The sequence below is a fragment of the Apodemus sylvaticus genome, chromosome 1, assembly GCF_947179515.1.
Source record: "Apodemus sylvaticus chromosome 1, mApoSyl1.1, whole genome shotgun sequence".
In the NCBI taxonomy this organism is placed as follows: domain Eukaryota; kingdom Metazoa; phylum Chordata; class Mammalia; order Rodentia; family Muridae; genus Apodemus; species Apodemus sylvaticus.
The window spans coordinates 4,886,238-4,908,247 of NC_067472.1; the positions used below are offsets into that span (position 1 = coordinate 4,886,238).

At 47.6% G+C, this 22,010-nt stretch overlaps 1 protein-coding gene across 3 annotated transcripts in view; it reads left to right on the forward strand.

Moving 5' to 3' along the window:
- Nrap (nebulin related anchoring protein) overlaps positions 1–22,010 on the forward strand; it is a 68,168-nt gene that overhangs the window by 11,225 nt on the left and 34,933 nt on the right. For 2 of the 3 annotated variants that reach the window (XM_052183006.1, XM_052183028.1), the window contains exons 5-15: positions 19–126; positions 1,038–1,142; positions 6,886–6,984; positions 7,817–7,921; positions 8,942–9,049; positions 9,330–9,431; positions 11,518–11,715; positions 12,197–12,301; positions 16,061–16,159; positions 17,644–17,748; positions 20,475–20,582. In XM_052183006.1, coding sequence (XP_052038966.1) covers positions 19–126; positions 1,038–1,142; positions 6,886–6,984; positions 7,817–7,921; positions 8,942–9,049; positions 9,330–9,431; positions 11,518–11,715; positions 12,197–12,301; positions 16,061–16,159; positions 17,644–17,748; positions 20,475–20,582 — 1,242 coding nt within the window. The remainder of the gene's footprint in view (positions 1–18; positions 127–1,037; positions 1,143–6,885; positions 6,985–7,816; positions 7,922–8,941; positions 9,050–9,329; positions 9,432–11,517; positions 11,716–12,196; positions 12,302–16,060; positions 16,160–17,643; positions 17,749–20,474; positions 20,583–22,010) is intronic. The other variant, XM_052183017.1, reaches the window with a different exon arrangement.

The window sequence follows — 22,010 nt, forward strand, 5'->3', positions numbered from 1 at the left end:
TTTAATGTTTCCCTGTAGAATAAATATAAAGAAAACTATCAGACCCAGCTGAGAGGCCACTATGACGGAGTTGGCATGGACAGACGCATGCTCCACGCTCTCAAAGTTGGCAGCCTGGCCAGTAATGTGAGTTGTGTTTAAGGACAGTGGGAATCACTGGCTGGGATGTGAAGAATTTGGCCAATTCCTTTTAAACCCTCCTTTGAAAATGTGTATGTTTCTATTTGTAAAAACAGACCCCCCCCACAGATCTTTAAATGTTGACAAATATAAAGGATTATAAAAGCCTTTAAAACTTTCAGAGGCCCAGCCAGGGCCAATTAGTGCACTTTGACTCAAAGGATCTGTTATCATTGATTCAGTGTAATATAGCACTCCACTTCTGAAAGATATAATAAAATGGAACAGTGTGATTCCTGTTGGAGATACTGTGGGGTTTCAAAGCTTTTATGAATGGGAGGTGGTTACTGAGGGATGACTTTGTTTTTCATTGAAGACATGCTGTGGCCATGTAATAGTGAGAGGTACTGGGTAACCAGACATCATTGGGGGAGGGGAGAGAAAACTAACTCACAGATATGAAAAGACTGCGTATTAAACCTTGGAGGTAACGAGTACTTACAGAAGACCTGTTTTACATTCAAAGCATCCAAATGTTGGATTTCCTTTGCCCAAGGATACTGATGTTGCCTGTTATAAAAGTAACTAAACTACTCTGAACTTTTTGTTTTCATTATCTTTACGTTTTCCCAGAAGCACTTCCATTGCATACCTGTGTGTAACTGCACGTTTAAAACAAAACCGAGAGCCTTATAATTAAAACAAAAGATAAATGTACTGCAGATGGAAGTTGACTAAATTTGAACTTATTAAGAGTAATTAGGCTCCGTTAAAGGTGAAAGTGTGAACGCAATGTAATTTTCTTTGGAGGTGATGAAAGCGTATTAATTTTGTTTCTAATTATTTAGGAATATTTATGACATTCAAAAAGGGGTTGGGGGAAGTGGGAACTGATTCCTCTCCTCCTTGGGTTTCAGGTTGCCTACAAGGCTGATTATAAACATGACATTGTGGATTACAACTACCCAGCCACTGCCACGCCATTCTACCAAACAACGATGAAACTGGTGCCCCTGAAGGACGTGAGTTCCCACTACCCTTCATTCTGTGACTTGCTGTGGAGCAAGGCTTAGGCAGAAAGATGAGAAGGAAAAATTCTCATCAACATATAGGAGATCAGAGGGGCTAGGAATAGGGCCTGTCTCTCTTCTGGGAAGTCCATGCACTCATGACTAAAAACTCACTTTCTACGTACAATTTGGATGATTCTGCCCTTGTCTTGAAAATATCCTAAAGTTCAGATGCTCCTCTTGAGAGTTTGGAGAGCTGCATCTGCTGGTCACATTTACAATAATTTTTCCATAGCAATGATGACCTTTAAAGAATTAGAACTTAGGATGGTAAAGACAAAGTAGGTATAAATTAAGAGCAAGCAAATGGTAATGTTACCTATACCTTTTTTCAGGGGACATGCTGGCAAACATAGGTGACAGGCAGGCAGACAAACAGATGAATATCTAGATTCCTTACTTATTACAGGAGTGAGTGGTTTGGCATTCCAAAGAAAATAATACAATTAATTAAAATTATTATTTTGGCACTGCAATAATTCTATTATGTGTTCAGTATTAAAACTGTAGAAAATACAGAAAAGAGCATGAAGTAAAAGATAAAATGATTCACTTGCTTAAAAATCAGCTGACCTCATAGTTAGCCAGAGAAGACACTCTTTCGTCTACTGACCACCTAATAGATTAGGTAGTCCTGCGCGTGCTCACTGACTACCTGGGGTGCTTTCCTCCATCTCCCATGGGCTCAGCACACCACCAGTGACCAGCTGGGTTTTCCTGCTGCTAGATAGGACTTCACGGTTCTCTCTTTTTTGTGGAGAGTAGATGTGATGAGACTGGTTGTGCTGGATCTGAGACAGTGTCTAGACCACCAAGGAGTGAGAGCTGGTGATGACAGCCTATTGCGTGAAAGGGCCTTTACAAAGGTGGTGACGTAGGCAATGAGACCCCACAGGACAGAAGGGACCAAGCTTTGTGCCTCTCTTTCCCAAGGAGTTTAATTAGGTTGACTCTCTTGTATCCTAATGAAACCAAAATATCTTTATGTTTGGTCCCAAATTCTTCATAGGCTACTTAGCAATTAAAAGTAAAATGTCGAGTTGTGTGATTACAATGAAGTTCTAGAGACCAAGCAGAGGAATTAACACAAGTAAAATGAGATAGATTGCTATAGCTTTGTATTTCTGTTGTAACATCCTCTTCTGTAGGACTCTTCATCAAAGTCTATGCCTAAAACATTGTAGCTTGCTCAGGATTAAACTGGACTGCAATAGACATGGGGTTGAGAGATAGCTTCTAAGCAGGCAGCACATGAGCCATTCCCAGGCTAGCTACTTGTTTGCTTGTGCCTGTGCAGAAGGAAAATCAAAATCAAAAGGGCTGCTATGTCTTATGTAGCAGAAATTGGCCAGGACTGAGTCAGGGCTGGTCTACAAGTGCCTCTTCCTTCCTTCCTCGTCCTGTCTTGGCTCTGGCACATGTTTGAGCGAATTAGTCCTAATGTAGATTATTAACATTCAGCAAGTGGGAAACCCATTCCTTTTTCAAGAGTTTGTGGTCTTGCCATCTGGTAGCCTTAAAGGTGGTAAAATAGCCATGAAAATTAAATATAGCATGGGTCCTTAATTAGCGGGCATTCCTGAGGATGGCTTTTTATAAACACTAATAGAATGAAAATGGGACTCTATCTTTAGCATAGAAGCTTTCAGAATGTAGATTGGAGCAGTGGCCGAACCTTTGTGAAATTAATCATGGAGGCTGTTAATTATGTCCTGCAGAGAAAAGTAATTATGCTCAGTGTGACATATTTAGTGCAGAACTATCAGGAAAGAATGTGCTATTTTAAAAAATATAGTTTTTGTGACATTTTATCATGCCTAGTACTGAATCCTAATAAGACAGTATTATGAGTTGATAATTTTCCCTCTGAATTAATGCATTAGACAGTCACAGCACTCTAATCTCATTAGCAGTTGACATTGAAATGACTTTATATCTCCAGTTTTCCCTATATACTCCGGATGTACAGTTTTTTTGTCCTTCTTGAATTATTAATGAAAAAAGCAGCAAAGTGATGGTCTCCAAACCCAGCAGAGCAGCCGCCCTGTGCCTGAGGTCTGCACTGTCCGTATGTGCTGTTTAAAGACAAGTTTACCTGTCATTCGTTTGCTCCTGGGATGGATTTTCCTGATCTCAATAGAGAAGTCAGAGGGTTCTCTGTGGTGAATCCTGCTGTCTGGAGGTAGTGGTCCCAAGCACCCTAGGTAAACTGGGCTTACGAAGCACAGATTCAAGGGCTCAGCCTGAGGACCACTCTCCAGTTAGACTGTGATGCCGATGGACCACAGCTCTCACCCCTCACTAACTGAGCAGTTTAGTTTAGGTCTCCGCTTTTCCCTTACCACGTTTCAAGGTAAGGGTTTTTGCAGGACGGCTGGGGTGGTGGTGGTAAATGAGTTAGGATGTATGGAGCATTTGGAGCCGTGAGACGTGTAAGTGCCCTGTGTTGGTCAGAACTGCTACTACCAGATATTGAGTGGAGGGAAGACCTGGAATGGATGAGCTGGAAGCCAGCACGGCCAAGGTGACCCTTAAGTTTATTTCAGGAGTGAGCCTGTGAACGCTTTGGCATCCCACGCATGTCGATGGAATTTTAAAATATGGACTTACTTGCCAGCTCTTAAAATGTCAGTGGGTTAGGGTTAGGGTTAGGATTAGATTTTGGCTTGGGGTTGAGGTTGGGGTTATGGTTAGCAGGCCCCCGCTGGGAGTTGGCATTTGGCAAAGCTGTGTCATGCCCAGATGTCAATTGCAGTCGGACTTCCTGTCTCCTGGCATTTGCATTCGTTTGGGTCATTTCTGCAGAGCTCCTGAGCCTGGGGCGAGACGGTGTGCACGCCTCCTTTATGGTGAGCACACCTCCACATGATTCGCTTTGTGTGAGTTCACAACTCTGCGCTTACTGCCCTTCACTGGGGAGAGAAGTTCCTCTGATTAAGGCAGAACACAGCGCTGTCTGTGGGTGGGGGCGTACGGATTGGAAGTCAGCAGTTTAGATAATCTGCATTCTACCTTCACCCTGGGGCCTGTGATGTCAGGACCTCGCTGTGGATCTCCCGACCCTGTTTACAGGAATGGATTCCCTCACATCCAGGGATAGAGCTGCAAAAGAGAAGGCCTAGCAAAAGTCAGCGTGAAGGAAGATGGTTGCGGGGTTGGTCTGTCCTGCTCTGTTGACATGCTTGCTACTGATAGATTCAGGGAGAAGACAAAGATCGCTGCCTTCAATCACGTGTCCACTGGAGACCACAAAGGGCCAGTTGATAGTGCCCACTGGTGCTTCCAGGTGACCCAGGTTAAACTAAACGGGTCATAAAAATAAAAGCAAAGATCATATATTTGGGAAAGGATCTGCTGAGCATGAGGATGGGGGGATTGGTAGGTGTGGGAGGGAGATTCGGGAGGGCATGGGGGAGTCGGGGATCAGAGCACATCATACACAATCGCGAGATGGTCAGGTAACAAAAACGATCAGTTAAACGCTCTGTAAAAGGAAATGCCTAAAGCCAAATTTAGAAAGCCCACCATCTTGAAGCTGTGTCTTCAGAAGTGGCAAAATGCTGTGGAAAAAAATGAAAGGCTAAGAAATCCTTCAAGAAGCGGTCATGTGAAAGCTTGCTCAAACCAGGATTTTATAGATCTGTTTTTAAGTACGTCAATGACAGGTATATACATTTTCCATAAAGATGCTTGAAAACATTCATGCATCATGGACGACTAGACTGAGCAATGGTCTACACAAGAATGTGGATTTATAGCTTGTTGGTAACAACCAGAAAACAGAGCCACTGTGTGCCTACTCACAAGGCCATGTGCGCAGCTGCAGGGGGGAGAGCAGTGGGCCGGGAGACTGAAGTGACACACTCTGGCATCCTGATGGGTTTGCTGAACTTAGGGAGTCCAGGAGATGGGGAGGCACTCACTAGGGAGTTGCCACTGTCGGCATGGGGTACGTAGGCAGGGAAACTCATCTGGAATGTGGGTGGGCAGGGCTGTGTCTAATTTGGCTTGTTCTGCACAGACTCCATGTATGTTGAAGGAGTGGATGGATGAACAAGAGGTCGAGGCCAGATAGGTTGAAAGGAAGAATAGGGATGCGTTTGCTTCTTAGTCTTTTCCTTGCATTGTAGGAAAGTGACATTGTGAAGGGGCCGTTGGCCGGCCATGGCACGCTGGCCTGCCAAGGCGTGACCGCTTCCCTTTCAGCTGTTCTTCTTGCCGTCCTGAGTAGGATGGAGGGCTTCTTCTCACTCATCCCATCTCAGTTGCCTCCCATGTTGCATACCCTCGGGCCACAACCTAGGCCTTGATGGGTTTTTTTTTTTTTTAAAGCTCCCTTCTTTCCACTCTGAACAACAGTCAGGTGCATGTAGGAGAAATATGCAATCTAGATGAAAGTATTTTGTTTGTGTGTGTGTGTGTGTGTGTATACAAATGGCTGATGACACTTTACACCTTCAAAAATAATCTGCAGTTTCAAAAGTGAAATCTAGCAGCCCCAAATATCTAGAGGTAGGAAAGCTGCTAGGTTGGCGACCCTGGCTCCTCCTCTTCCAGGAAGATGCTGAAATATGGCAGTCTCTTTGGGGTCTTGGAAAGGTGGGAGAGAGGGCCAAGCTGCAGCTGGTGCACAGGTGTGCCAGGGTGGGCACATTAGCGCAGCACTTCCAGGGCCACTGGGGCTCCTTTGTATCTCCCGCAGACACACACATAAGGGCCAGGCCATCGCTCTGAGAGAGAGCTCACGCCATGGGCACAAGGCCCTGGGTTTATCCCCAGCAGGGCAAGGGAGTAACAAGGGATAGCACATGTGTGACACTGGTTGGACTTTTGCCCCTCCTTTATTCTCCATGTTCTCTTTTCAAAGTATATCACTTTTATGAAGTGTCAGACATACAGACAAATTACATTATATATGTATATATATGTATATATATATATATATATATATATATACACATCTTGAATTTTGTCAAGATGCATCTCATCTTGTACATTAGTTATGTGTACATGCTTGAATGTGGGCATGAACTCCTGAGTGCCAGTATCTAGGGAGGCCAGGGGCATCGGATGATCTCAGAGATCTCAGCATTGGATGCTCCGGAGCTGGAGTTACTGCCATTTGTGAAACACTTGACACGGTATTGGAGACTAAACTCTGGTCCTCTGCAAGGCCTGTGTGTGCTTTTACCACTGAACCATCTCTTCAGCCTCTTGATGGTTTTATAAAATGGCTCTGTGTTTGTTCTCGCTGCAGCGAGCCTCCCGATGGAATTACTGGGATAGAGGTTTTGTGTATGTCCTCAAATGCTGTTCTGGATTCCAGCAGTGTTAGCAAAGTCTCTGCCATTCCCATAGCCACCTTGTCCTTCTAACCTATACTATCGCAGGTGACTTTCCCCCTCTGTGGGTGGGGAAGGGAGGGCATTGCTGTGGTTGGCAATGTGAAGACAGTGTGTTTCCTGTGTCTGCTGCTGAGTGAGCTGGTCTCTGCTACGTGTTTCTTGTCCATGCCATTCAGCCTTTCACGGAGAGACCGCTTTTCAGTCTGTGGGCTTGACGTGTCCCTTGGTGTCCAGTTAGGAGTTTCTCTTCCTTTTCTAATTCTCCGAGAATCACTACAGTCGGGTAAGGGAGCTACGCACATCACAGAGATGATGGCGAATGACATTTCCCGTGCCTGTTTTCCGCCCAGGTCAACTACAGGCAGAACATCGACAGATTGAAGTTCAGCTCGGTGACAAACACGCCACAGATTGTTCAAGCTAAAATCAACGCCCAGCAGCTGAGCCACGTATGTAGCAAGCTTCTGCCCAGCTGGGAATTTTGCAGTCGCTGTGAGGCCTCTGAACAGCCAAGGATTTTACTTTTACTAATGTGGGGTTACAGACCAGAAATGATGCTCTTCCTTTCAAACAATTTGTTATGGAGGATGTCAGCGTATGCAGAAGCCGAGCATATGGAAACCCTGAGTACCAGCTTTGATAACTATCACTCACAGCACGCCCTGCCACATATGTGTGCCCTCCCCCTACCTTCTCTCTTATTTTGAAGAAAATCCAAGATACTACCTAGCTTCATCTGTAAATATTTTAGTATGAATCTCTAAAAAGTAAAAAGAATGGAACACATTTTTATAATTTTGATGCAGCACACCAAAAAAACCTGACACTAATCTCAAATCTGGGCACCGTTCACAGCCCAGGGTGAAGTTTTGAGCGACGGTCCACACAGATGACATCGGCTTCTTACCCATGCATTTGGCTCTTTTGTGCACATGGGATTCTAGATGTGCATTTTATAACTGTACATAATCAATATTCTGATAATACTGATTTTTGATACCTGGCAAGTGTATAGCCTGCATATAGCAAAGCACTGAGCACCATAGCAGCTCAAAGGTATCACAGACTTGAATGTGCCCGTGAGCTGTTTCATTTATCATTTGACAGCTTCGATCTGTTAACCTAAAACTTTACCCCAGGTTACAGGCTTCCCTGTAAAAGGCCTTTCCCAGAGACTCCCTCTCTGCAAGGGGAATCAGAGGAACATGGGAAACAGGACAGTCTCCCCAAGGCTCTCCTCCTGTCGCACTAAACGTTGCAGACCTACTTTAAATCCGACAGGTGAATTACCGAGCTGACTACGAGAGAAACAAGCTGAACTACACGCTGCCCCAGGACGCTCCTCAGCTGCTGAAGGCCAAGACCAATGCAGAACTGTTCAGCGAGGTAAGAGCAAGCCGGGAGAGCTTGCTGCGAATGTGGAAAGAAACGGTCGAACAAGCAGGGCCTTGCCTTCTAAGGAAGAGTCTTCTAGGGCATTCTCCACAGTGAGAGTTAGAATTTTGACACACAGTCCCTGGGTGTGAATTGTTCATAGCAATGCAATTCCTGTATAGACATACACATAGTACGTGGACACGCAGACACACGCGTGGTATGTGAACCAGCAGACTTGTCACCACCACCACCACCATTCCGGTGACTGACTGGTGACTCGTGTGTGAAGAGATTTTAAGTGTCAAGAATAATCTTGATCCAACCAAAAAAAATACAAGGAGTCACTGGGTGGACTGTGGCTGGGCCACTAGCCTAGGTGGGAGTTATGGGGTAGGAAAATGAAAAACAGGGACAAATTGTTTTGTACAAGACTGCTCTGTGTTGAGGCAGAGGATATGGTGACATAGATATGACATGTTACGGGGCACAGCATGTTGGTAAAGTACCTCCCAGCATTTGTTGCCATGGGTTTTGATATGAGACAGACCCAGATTCAGAAGCCATGTTGGACTCTTCTGATCTGTATGACCCTAGTAAATCCCTTGCTGAGCCTTTGCTTGCGTGAAGATTTGAAGTTAGTGTCTAGAAAGCATTTAGGAAGGGACCACACCCAGTGGCTGTTACAGGCAGCATCAGCCCCTTGCATCTTGCCAGTACCCCACCCGTGGGCTAGGATTTGCCTTACACTGCCCGGAGAATGATAATATGATAATATGCGTTTTGCAAATGGTCAGAGGCAATTGCCCAAAGTCACATGACCAGGCAATGAGGGCTCTTTGTCCTGCCCTGTGAGTGGTCCTAAGGCTCAGTGTTAACAATTACTAGTACAGTCTTAACAATAATAGCCAAGACTCTCCTGCCTGCCAACAATAGAAGAAACCAAACTGGCTTTAAAGAAAAATCCTCTCGACTTCCGGCAGATCGGTGGGTAGCGGGGCCCACTCACCCGTGTTTGTGTTTGTTTGTCAGGTGAAGTACAAAGAAGGCTGGCAGAAGACAAAGGGAAGAGGATTTGAGATGAAGCTGGACGCCATGTCTCTGTTGGCCGCCAAAGCCTCGGGGGAACTTGCTAGCAGCGTAGGTTCTTCTCGTTAACTCAGAACTGTGTAAGGGATAAGGAACAAATCCAAAGTAATGCCAGCCACCTGCTGGAGAAATAATGACTGTTAACATCGGAAACATTGCAACACTTTAATCTTCTTCTGGGTTTGAGGAAGATGGAGGGCACACTACCCCCACCCCCACCCCCACCCCCACCCCCACCGCAAGAATTGTTCTCTTTGTGTTCCTTACAGTCAAAGTCCCTTCTATGGCAGTTTCCCTCTTGCTCACACTAGACTTTCTTCTTCCTCTCAAGATTAAATACAAAGAAGAATATGAAAAAACAAAGGGCCAAGCCCTGGGAACCGCAGACTCCAAGCTCCTGCACTCTCTGCAGGTGGCCAAGATGAGCAGCGAGGTAAACTTCCCCCACCCCCAGCTCCTGACAGTTGTGCTTGAAAGTTCCTCCTGGGCAAGCCTGCCTTTCTGCTGACTTCACCTGCAAGGCTGTTCTCTCCTGGCTTGTATATGAGGAACTCGTTCCTTTTCTTTATTTTGCCAAAGCAGAATGTTCTTTAAAAGTATGCAAGGTGTATGGCCCAGAGGATGACAAAGCACTGATCAAAGTACTCAGGTGCTTGAGTGCATCTATCTATGCCACAGATATTTTCCGCGGTTGCTTTGGGTAAAATACTGCAAGAGACTCTGGAGCTGTGAGAATGAGCAGTTCACAGGTTCCTCCCTCGCAGAGATTAGCGAAAAGTCGAGAGTGTCTTAGTCCATCTTTCCGCTGCTAAACCAGAATCCTAGAGATGGCACTTAGGAAGGAAGAGCTCTGTCTTGTCATATAATTCTGGAGGCTCCAGAGTCCGAGGATGTGCATCTTCATCTAGAAAAGCCTCGTGTCGCTCAGGATGAAGAGAGGTGTAAAGGGGAGAGAATGTATGTAAATGAGAGAACACAAGGCACCTTTGGTTTATATTAATAACAATGTGTTCTCATGATGATGAATCCAGCCCCAGGAGAGGCAGGCAATGATGTACTCATGAGGGCTCTACACCCCAAAACAGTTTTACTTGCTATTACCACCACCACCACCACCACCACCACCACCACCACTACTAAACCTCAACATAACTTTCAGTGGGGACAAATCATATCTAAATCATAGCAGGGAGTTGAGCTGTAAGCTTGGTTTGTGTGTGTGTGTGTGTGTGTGTGTGTGTGTGATGATGTTCTGGGTGGTCACAGCATAGTGTTCAAAACATTCACCAGGCTACTGAGGCACCCCAGGCCCCAGCCAACTTGAATGTCATTGGTTGTAGATAACTGGAGTGTCTGGAGATTGATGCTTGTCACCTAGGAAAGACCATGTTAGGTTGGTCTTAGAGCCACTGGGAAAGGAGAGTTCTACTGGAACAGACACCTATGGTTTCCAGTCAAATCTTTTACCCAGTGCAAAGCATACAAGTTGGACCCACGAGCATTGAGTTCCTACTCTTGCCTTCCCGAGCCAAGCAATGAAGCCATGAAGCTCTACTGAGCAGCTGAGCAGATTTACCTGGCGGGCCTTTAAGAGACCATGGCCTGAGTGGTATAAGGGAGTTGGCACTGAAGTCGTGCATTTAGACACACCGTAGAACATGTCTTGGGAAATGCATGGCCAAGAAGCACAAGGATATGGTAAGAATTGAGTTGGGCTTTGATTTAAATGGACAACAAATTGTTATATTTATCTGTGATCCAAAGCCATTTGGTAGTTAACAATAGCAGGAGAGTAGATTTAGAGCCTAGATCTCTCAATACCTAGTACCACACCCCTCACACTGCTGGGCACTCACCATATGCTGTTATAACCAGTGTCACCACCATTGCCACAACTGTAACTAATGTCATGACCGCCATCTTCACACCATCAGTCATCATCACCTTTTCCATGGAAATCACCATTGACATCCATCCTCCTTACCACTATCACTGTCATCCTTGTGTTCTCATCATTAGCGTGTGCTGTTTGCACCTGACACTCCCTATTCTAAGCATATTTCTGTTACTATAGTAAGATCACCACAACCATTTCTTTCGGGAAGATGAGCCCTAAGGGAGGCGATGTAACTTTCCAGAGGCTGCCTGGCCAGCAACGTGAGTTGTGTTTAAGAGATAGTGGAAATCAGCTGGTTTGAAGTTAGGCTTCTTTGACTCTATAGCTCACACTCTGTTGTTTTGTGTGGGAAAGCCTCTGCAGCAAGCATGGGTGGCGGCCTCTCCTGCAACAGCCATGCACAGGGTGAAGTTTGGTTAAGCGATGGCCTTAGATGACAAGTAGGTAGGGAACAGGACCAGTATGGCTTTGGTAACACTGACTTGGGGCCACCTTTCCAGCAGACAGGTGGCCTCACCCAGAGTGCTTAACTCTTCTAGAAGCCTAGAGTCTCTCCCACACTCTCTCTTAACTCCTGCAAGAACAGCATTTAACCAATGATCCCTGTTTTGTTGCATTCAAGGTTGAATATAAGAAAGGGTTTGAGGAGAGTAAAACCCACTTTCATCTTCCCATGGACATGGTGAACCTCAGGCACGCTAAGAAGGCCCAAGCTCTCGCCAGTGACCTCGACTATAGAAAGAAACTGCATGACTATACTGTGCTGCCTGAAGATATGAAAACTCAGTGGGCCAAGAAAGCCTACGGGCTCCAGAGTGAGGTGAGTGGTCACCGGTTGCTGGCTCTGCCTAGCCCCTTGCCAATTGATGCACTCTCAGGGTGATTTGAACTTGTGTGTGAGTTCATTGTGTAGCTCAGAGAAGAACTAGAGCTGTTCCAGGCCCAGGAAAGACAGGTGTAGAGAGACAAAGCACCAAGGCAGTAGAGACTTAGCATAGGGCGGGGCTTGGAGCCAGTGTGAAAGTCAAGGTGTGCTGGAAACTATAGTCAAGGACAAACATCTTGACAATGTCGGTCAATGATATGAGACACTACTCTTAGCAAGGCCAAAGTGCTTCAACACGAAGGCGGAATGAGTTCATCTCCATAGCAGGGAGCACCCAGTGGCTTTCCCTTCCTAAGGAAGAGCCATGAGGATAGATGGGAGTGGCTTTCTGGGAGGCCATTTTGGATTTCCCCAGGGACTTGGTTGTGTCTGTCTGTGTATGCAGGATTAGAACTTGATGACACTTCTCCTGCAGGTGAAGTACAAAGCTGACCTGGCATGGATGAGGGGAGTTGGGTGGCTGACAGAGGGGAGTCTTAACCTGGAACAGGCGAAGAAGGCTGGACAGCTCATCAGCGAGGTAGGTAACTTGAGTGTCTGTGCCTGGGCTCCACTGAGTCTCAACCTCTGAGGCATGAAGTGCCGGTGTCCTCCCCCAGCTCCAGGGCTTTACTCTGAATTCAGGTCAAAGGGCGAGACATCTTCATGTCTGTAACTGTAAGTTCTCTAGAACCAACTCGTCGCCCCCTTAAACTTCCTGTAGGTTTTGTTTTGTTTTGTTTTGTTGTTTTCTTGACACAAGATCTGCCCATGTAGCCCAAGCAGACCCTGGGCTCCACATCCTCCTGTTGTGCTTCTTGAGTGGTAGGATTACAGGATTGCCACACCATGCCCAGCTCTGGGAAGATATTTTTAAGAAGATTATCAATTTATTTTAACAAGTAGTCTTTTTTTTTTTAAATTAACTTAATGTCTGAGTGCTCTGCTGCATACACGTTGCAGAGCAGAGAGCGCGTCAGATCCTCTTACAGATGGTGTGAGACACCGAGTGCTTTCTGGGAATTGAACTCAGGACCTCTAGGAGATCAGTAAGTGCTCTTAGCCACGGAGCCATCTCTCCAGCCCTAGAAGTAGTCTTTTTTAAAGAATATTTTTGGGGGACAGGTTTCTTCCTGTAGCCGTGGCTGTCCTGAAACTCCCTCTTTGGCCAGGTTGGCCTCAAACTCAGAGATCCACCTGCCTATGCCTCCCGAGTGCTGGGATTAAAGGCATGCACCGTCACTGCCTGGAAAGAAGTAGTCTTATCCAAAGAATCATTTAATGTAGAGAGATTGTATAAATAGAGCAATTGAAAACCAAAAAAACTCAAGATGCTTCAAAATCTCCAACATTTTGAAATGGATATCACAATTCACATCGTGACATTTTATATTAGACACTAAATTATTTAAAATATCACATAAAATGACCTTAAAGTTATAGCTACCATAGGTATATATGAAACATAAATGAATTTAAATCGAGGTCTCATCCCCAAAATATGTCATGTACAAATACCCACCCCAATCCAACCAAAGGAAGAAAGATTCTCTGATATCTGAAAAACCTCCCATCCTAAGAAATCAACCTGTGACGCTTTTTTTACGCAAAGAACATTTGAGTCACAGTCTGGCACTTGGAGTAAGTGTTGCCACACTCTGGAGTCTTGGGCAGGGTCATTTACTCTTTTGGAGTCTTTTGTCATGGAAGAATGGGAGGGTAGAGGGAGCAGAGACACTTCCAGTCCCCGTGCTCTAAAGCTGTGCATCTGTTTACGCCTTGGGGAACTGCTTTGGCAGCAAGCAGAGAGGGACCCTGGAAGGATGTCTCATGTGGAAGAGGGACTGTCAGGAACCTTGGGATTGTCAAGGAGATTCTTGCTTCTGGGCCAGGGAGGCTGAGTCTGCACATTGCAAAGAGATAAAAGAGCCACTGTTTATCACTGGTGTAGTTGATGGATCTCTCTGAGTGTATTGATTCATGGTGCATTGGTCACTGCGGTACTATGCACGGATTCTGAGGTTATCCTGTTTTGCTCTGTCTCATACACAGGAAAAGCAGACTTAAGTAATGGCTCTACTCAGGAGCAGAACTACTCAGTACTCAGTGCTCAGTACACAGTACTTAGCATAAGACTCAGTGACTCCTTGGCAGTACACATCCCCAAACACACACTTTATAATTTATTCTCATTTTTCTACCTTACTTACTCTCAAAAATACATTTGGTTTTAACTGTGTCAGTAATGGGGCAGTAGAGACAGAGTATCACCCCGAGGCTCTCCTCATTCCCTTCTCTGAGATCTACTGAGATCCAGGTAGATCTTGGATCAGGATGCAGTGTGGGAAGGGTCCCGGAGGTTATCCTTACAGTGTCAGAGATGTGGGTGTCTACCTCACTTCCTGTGTTGGCCACAGCTTTTTAAGCTCTTTGAGGGGTTTCTCTCCTAGTGATTTTCAGTGTGCTAAAATATAGTAGAATGAACTCTTAGCTCCAAAGACTCAAGATTTGACCTTTATACTTTATAATTTATTCTCATTTTTCTACCTTACTTACTCTCAAAAACACATTGTTTCTAAACTGTGTCAGTAATGGGAGCAGTAGAGGCAGACTATCATGCTGAGGCTCTCAGTGGTGATATTATTCCCTGTGCTATGGTGACTGGGAATTTCCAGCCACAGAAGGGTCATGTGACTTCCCTCATTTACATGGCAAATGAGCTTTTCCATCCAATGCAGGAACTAGGGAGGAAAGTCAGCAGTTTCCTTGGGATATTGTCTGTAGACATTTTTTAAAGGCAAGAAGGGTTTATTTCAGGCAAGAAGGGCCTTATTTTAGCTTAGGGTTTGAGGGTACAGTCCATCACGATGGGGAAGGCATGGTGGCAGGGCAGGAGGCAGCTGGTCCCATGGCACCACAGTCAGGAATCAAAAAGAGACAGGTGCTGATACTCAGTTTCTATTCTGTCTGGATCCTTAGTCCATGGAATGGTGCCTCCACATTCAGGGAACATCTTCCCACTCCAGTTGGACCCATCTGGAAACACACTCACTGTCACGGCCAGAGGCTATGCCTCCTAGGTTGATGCTACATCCTAACAGGTTGAAAAATCAAGATTAAGCATCCTACTATGTTGGGGAAGTGTGTGATTCCTTCAGAATTGGAGTCTGATGCTCATAGTGAGCTTCATCTTAGGTCTGTGTTTTCCATTTAAAAGAAGGAAACTTGAGGTGTCCAATATTCCTGTCACTGTCTGGCCCTCAGTGGGCAAGGTGCTGCTTCTGGCAAGGGAGTAGGAGCTCGCTTGTGAGTTCCCTGTGCTATTGTTCAACAAGTCATCCACAGAGGCAACGTTCCCATCCACCTTGGCAACGCCAATGGAAAAGCCAGAGGAAGTAATCTCCAAGAAAGATGAGACACCCCCAAGGGGAGACAGAATTAGCACACTTGAAATTTTTCCAATGAGCGAGTGGCAGTGGGGTAGGGACACAGACCGCAGAGAAACAGAGTGACCTGTGACCTCTACCCTTCCATCTGTGGCTTTGGTGTTCCTTTCATTAGCTCCTTGGATAGTCATGGGGGCCCCATGGGCAGTGGTGATAGAGTATGTGCTACACGTGCTGTGACCTTGAGTCACATGGACAGAATGATGTTAATGCACCGCTGCACCTCAAGGTGATAAAGCCTCTTTCATCACTGTTATTGTTGTGCAACTGAAGGAAGAGGGTCTTGAGTCTGTTAGTGACATGTCCAATCAGGGAACTGGAAAAAGGTGGAGGTGTTATTTGAAACAGTCTTGAGTCCAAGTTCCTTCCACTTCACCTCTAACGTCAGACCTTGGGTCTGTAGGGTGGAAACACCCCAGTGTGTGCAGTGTAACGTAGTGCTTTGCCGAGAAGCACTGAAGTTCCCATGCAGCCATGGAAACAGGTTTACGGGAAAGCAGGAGGGGGCTTACAGGAGTGAGCATGCACTCGTTTATATGTACACATGTATACACACACACACACAGAGAGACACACACACAGACACACACACAGAGAAACACAACACACACAGACACACACACACACACAGAGACACATACACACAGAGAGAGAGAGAGAGAGAGAGAGAGAGGGAGGGAGGGAGGGAGGGAATCCCACTAGAGCAGGGTGTGAGGTTCTGTTCTAGGACCTGCAAGAACACCCCTCCGGCAAGGAAATGCTTGAGCTGTAAGCACAGAAGTGTACGTGCCTGTGCATAGGTGGAAGGGGCGACTCCATCCCAACACTATGCCCTACCTTTTCTTTGGAAATAGAAAAACTACCGGCAGAGGGTAGATGAGTTGGCATTCACCAGTGTGGCCGACAGCTCCCAGATGGAGCATGCCAAGAAGAGCCAGGAGCTGCAGAAGGCGGTGAGTCCCGGGCTGCCCTCTAGGCAGCAGGCTGCTGTGTCATGGGCCCAGGATCCTCTGCAGACAGCAGCAGGTGCTGCCCACAGGAACAGCTCAGGAGTCCTTAAGGAGACTGGACCCGGCATGACCCAGGCGTCCAGGAAGTCTGCAGATCAGACACGCCCTGCTTTTCCTCACTCACCCAGACAGACCAATTAATTTGATTACTCCTTTGCTATTTCTTAATTGTCCTTTCTTCTTTTTCCTTATCCGAGACTATAATTCTAGATTAACAGATAATTGTGTTGGAGGAGCATTTGCTTCTGGCTGGGTGCCAGTTGAGTTCTAACAAGGGAGTCCGAACAAGGTGCCATGTGTATGATGTACAGGCTGGTGCTCAACCAGAGCCCTCCACTAATTGCCCCAGCCTGTCCTTCCTAGCTTTTCTTCCCACAGGCCCAGCAGATGCTGCACCCCTTGAAAGCTCTCAGAGGCAGTATAGCTACTGCTTGCAAACATGATTTGGGGGAGAGGAGAAAGGAAGCGGGAAAGCAGAGATCTATTTCCGGGTCGGGTCACTGCCCACTTCCTGGGGTCAGCCCTTCACAGTGTATGAATTGATCTTGGGTGCTGTGCTTCCTGCCCAGCCTACTTTGGCGTTCTCTGGGTGTTGGGAGATTTTTGGTGTTCACAGGAATGTAGATGACAATAGATTTGGGAGGCAGATGGCAATTCTAAGGAAAGAAAACCAGGAGGATAGTTGTCTTGGTCTCTGTCCCTAAACATAATTTTTTTCCTGTGTTGTCTCTTACTGTTTGGTTTGGTGTTCACACACACACACACACACACACACACACACACACACACACACACAAATATACAAGGCTGGCCTTGAACCCTCCGCAAACCTCCTCCTTCAGCCTTCCTAGTCCTGGGATTACAGGCATAAGCCTATTATTTGCTTTAATTGATTTGCAATATTTACACTCATGAGATACAGTATTATAATCTGATCCATGACTATGCTCAAACCAGGGTAATTAGCATTTCCAGTTTTCAGTGTGATTTCTGTGTGTTGGGAACCTTCACATTCTTGGCATTTCTCTCAAGGATGTACAATTAATTGCTGGAGTACATGGCTAGCCCATACATACACATGTGTGTGTGTGTATGTGTGCGTATGTATGTGTGTTTACTTGTATATGTATGCATTATGTACATACATGTATATGTGCTATATAACAGCGGTATTTCACAATAGCTGTAATTTTATACCTGTCATGCACCCCCTCCCTGGTCTCCCTGACTCCTGCCCACTTTCTCACCTTTGCTTGTGAGGTCAGCTCTTTCGGTTTCCACAGATAAGTGGAAATCATCATGTTGTCTTTGTCTGTGGCCGGCCTATTGCATTGACCTCAATGTCCCTGACTCCATCTATGTTGCCCCGGTTGTGACGGATGGTCCACCTGTCCCTTCTTCACCCCTGACCCTGTTCTCTCTATCAGGCGGCCTACAAAGCAGGACATGAGCATTCCGTCCATCAGTACACCATCAGCAAAGATGAGCCTTTCTTCTTACAAGCCCGGGCCAATGCTGCCCAACTCAGTGAGGTAAACCCAAGGGGTGGGTGCTGCGGGCACGGCTCCCCCGTGTCTCTGTGGTCACCAGAGCCACCAGCTACTCTGCAGTGTTTGGTTCAACTATAGTGTTTGTGGTGTGGTTCCTGACCAATGCTTTGGGGAAAAGGAAGACGAACGTCCTAGCAATGGCTGGAAAGGTCTTCAGTTACTGACTAGATCATAGAGGACAGAAAGGCACTTATTCCAAGAGTCAGCCCTGAATGGAAGAAGGAGGGAAGCCCAGTTGTTGACTCCAAACCTTGGTCCTTGGCGTGCTTACCAGGGGTGCGATCGCAGACCAGGTCTTTATTCTTGCTGTCCGTTAGTGAAATGCACCTAATGCTGGTTCTTCCTCCTGAGTTACTACAAGGCTTCGGCACGCGTACATACATGGTGCTCTTCAGGAGTGTGCACTCTGGTAGCTCCCTGATGTGGCCAGTACCCATGGTTGATATCCTGGCCCAGCGCACCTGCTCTTGAGTGTCCGTACACGTTTCCCAAGTCTCTCTGATCCTGACCTGGAAATAGGCAGGAAGGGGAAACAGAAGATGCAGCAGAGGCTGAACTGATTTCCACTCAGGAAGGAAGGAAAGCCTTCCAGAAAAAAGGACTTAAAATTTGGAGGCAGAGGTTGGGGATGGAAGGGACAAAAAGTAGCCTAGGACTGGAGGCTGGAGGAGGGGTGGTTCAGGAGAGAGTCCTCTGAGATCAATGGCTGAGTCCTGTGGCTGAGCCCTGTGGCTGAGCTCTGTGTCTGAGCTCTGTGTCTGAGCCCTGTGTCTGAGCCCTGTGTCTGAGCCCTGTGTCTGGGCCCTGTGTCTGAGCCCTGTGGCCGAGCTCTGTGGCTGAGCTCTGTGTCTGAGCCCTGTGGCTGAGCTCTGTGTCTGACCCCTGTGGCCGAGCTCTGTGGCTGAGCTCTGTGGCTGAGCTCTGTGGCTGAGCCCTGTGTCTGAGCTCTGTGGCTGAGCCCTGTGTCTGAGCCCTGTGTCTGAGCCCTGTGTCTGAGCCCTGTGGCCAAGCTCTGTGGCTGAGTCCTGTGTCTGAGCCCTGTGGCCGAGCTCTGTGGCTGAGTTCTGTGTCTGAGCCCTGTGTCTGAGCCCTGTGTCTGAGCTCTGTGTCTGAGCCCTGTGTCTGAGCCCTGTGTCTGGGCTCTGTGGCTGAGCCCTGTGGCTGAGCCCTGTGGCCCAGCCCTGTGTCTGAGCCCTGTGTCTGAGCCCTGTGGCCGAGCTCTGTGTCTGAGCCCTGTGGCTAAGCCCTGTGTCTGAGCCCTGTGTCTGAGCCCTGTGTCTGAGCTCTGTGTCTGAGCCCTGTGTCTGAGCTCTGTGGCTGAGCCCTGTGTCTGAGCTCTGTGTCTGAGCCCTGTGTCTGAGCCCTGTGTCTGAGCCCTGTGTCTGAGCCCTGTGTCTGAGCCCTGTGTCTGGGCCCTGTGGCTGAGCTCTGTGGCTGAGCCCTGTGTCTGAGCCCTGTGGCCGAGCTCTGTGTCTGAGCCCTGTGGCCGAGCTCTGTGTCTGAGCCCTGTGGCCGAGCTCTGTGTCTGAGCCCTGTGGCCCAGCCCTGTGGCTGAGCTCTGTGTCTGAGCCCTGTGTCTGAGCTCTGTGTCTGAGCCCTGTGTCTGAGCCCTGTGTCTGAGCCCTGTGTCTGAGCCCTGTGTCTGAGCCCTGTGTCTGAGCCCTGTGTCTGAGCCCTGTGTCTGAGCCCTGTGTCTGAGCCCTGTGTCTGAGCCCTGTGTCTGAGCCCTGTGTCTGAGCTCTGTGTCTGAGCCCTGTGTCTGAGCTCTGTGTCTGAGCTCTGTGGCTGAGTCCTGTGGCTGAGCTCTGTGTCTGAGCCCTGTATCTGAGCCCTGTGGCCAAGCTCTGTGACTGAACCCTGTGTCTGAGCCCTGTGGCCCAGTCCTGTGGCTGAGCCCTGTATCTCAGCCCTGTGGCCAAGCTCTGTGTCTGAGCTCTGTGTCTGAGCCCTGTGTCTGAGCTCTGTGTCTGAGCTCTGTGTCTGAGCCCTGTGTCTGAGCCCTGTGGCCCAGCCCTGTGGCTGAGCTCTGTGGCTGAGCCCTGTGGCCCAGCCCTGTGTCTGAGCCCTGTGTCTGAGCCCTGTGTCTGAGCCCTGTGTCTGAGCCCTGTGGCTGAGCCCTGTGGCTGAGCTCTGTGGCTGAGTCCTGTGTCTGAGCCCTGTGTCTGAGCCCTGTGGCTCAGCCCTGTGGCTGAGCTCTGTGGCTGAGTCCTGTGTCTGAGTCTTGTGCTGACCCACGGAATGTTGTAGCATCTGTCATGTTTGTGAGACTTCTCTGAGGGAACCTATGGTATGTTTTTAAAGGGATGTAAGGTTTAATCCTTGCTTCTTGTGATGGAAATCAGATATGCCAGGAGGCGCTCAGGAAGAGTGAAGAGGTCTGGTTCTCAGGCTCGGGGAGGGTGCCATGCTGCCGCTCCTTAGAAAGGTTTTCACAGAGTCTGGAGCAGTGGCTCTCAACCTGTGGCTCAAGACCCCTTTGGGGGACTCACAGGGGTCATATATTAGATGTCCTGCATATCAGATAGTTACATTACAATTCACAACAGTAGCAGAATTACAATCATGAAGTAGCAATGAAAATGATTTTATGGTTGGGGCGGGTCACCACGACATGAGGAACTGTATTAAAGGGTCGAAGGTTGAGAACCACTTGTTCTAGAGGAACCCTCTCACTTAAGGATAACCACTGCTCCCCCAATTCTCCCCAGACCCTGTACAAGAGCAGCTGGGAGAAGCAGAAGGCAAAAGGGTTTGAGCTGAGGCTTGACTCCTTGACGTTCCTGACGGCCAAAGCCAAGCGAGACCTGGCTAGTGAGGTGAGTGCCTCGGCGCTAGAGGCAGACGCACACACCCTGCTGCTGCCTATCTGGGCAGCATCTTCGACTCCCCAAATCTTGGGGCTCTTATGGGGAATTGGGGTCATGGCAAGTCCCTCACAGTGAGGCCACCACTCCTACAGTGAGGGCTGTTGCCACACGCCAACTTCTCAGCAAGCAGAAACCGCGGTGGCAAGAGTCTTGGAATGTCCGCTCCTTCTCAGGTGCGGGACACAGCCTGACCATGGTTCAGAGACTGCTCTCTGGTTAGATGGACTTCGGATGAAAGCTCTTCCGTGTTGTGTATTGGTTCTGTGAGTTAAGCAGATGGTTTAACCTTCCCGCATCCCAGTTACCGGCAAACATAATCTCAGGATTTTGTGCACTGCTCTTCTGTCCTGTGCAATCCCTTATGGCTTAGGTGGGCGGTGAAGTGGACCAGAGTGTAGAAGAGATCTGTGCTTCCTTCCTTGAGATAGCCATGCTTGAAAGACATAAACAGACAGAATTGAAGGGAAGGGGAGAGGGGAGGGGGGAGAAGGAGGAGGGGGACGAACTAAGGCAGCCCATTTCTATAGTCTCAGCATTCTAGATGCAGAGACAGGAGGATAAAAGTTTAAGATCTCCCTCCCTATGAGGATCTGGGCTCAGCACCCACCTCCAAAGACACAGCCAACCAAACCATGCTAAACAACAAGAAGTGCAAAACCAAAATTAAAACAAAACATACATACAGGGAGGGAGGGAGGAGGGAAGAGGGAGGGAGGAAAAGGGAGGGAAGAAAGGAGGAGGGAGGAGAAAGGAAGAAAAAGAGGAGGGAGGAGGGAGGGAGTGGGAGAGAGAGAGAGAGAGAGAGAGAGAGAGAGAGAGAGAGAGAGAGAGAGAGAGAATAAGAGCTTATCCAGTGGTTTGGTGGTGGGGTTGATGTAAAGTCTGCCATGTAACACGTTATGACACCATCAGTGGGTGAGTGAGTGCCCTTGGCTTATCCCATGTCTGGTTCACAGTAAACCAAGAAGGTGTTGATGCTGTTGTTGGGAAAGGAGTGTAGAGTCTCCTCACAGTGCAAGAAAGGCAGCATTGGACACAGTGGCCCCTGGCTGGAGTCAGTGTTTTCTTCAAGCCACGCCCACAGCTCTTTCTCCTGGTTCTCCCTGCTCTTTGTCCGGCATCAGCACACCTGCCTCTGCTCCCTCTCCCAACTCCAGAACTCTTAACCACAGCAGCCCCACTAGCCTTGTGCTGTTTTAGTTTTGCACTGCTTTTTGGTTACAGTGTTCTGTTATCCCTAAAGATTGAGAATCAGCCTTTGTGGATGGCAACAAGTTATTTCAAAAGAAATCAAAAGTGGGGCTAAAGAGATGACTGGGAGCTAAGGCATTTGCTGCTTTTCCAGAGGATTAGAATTTGGGTCCAGCACCCATATCA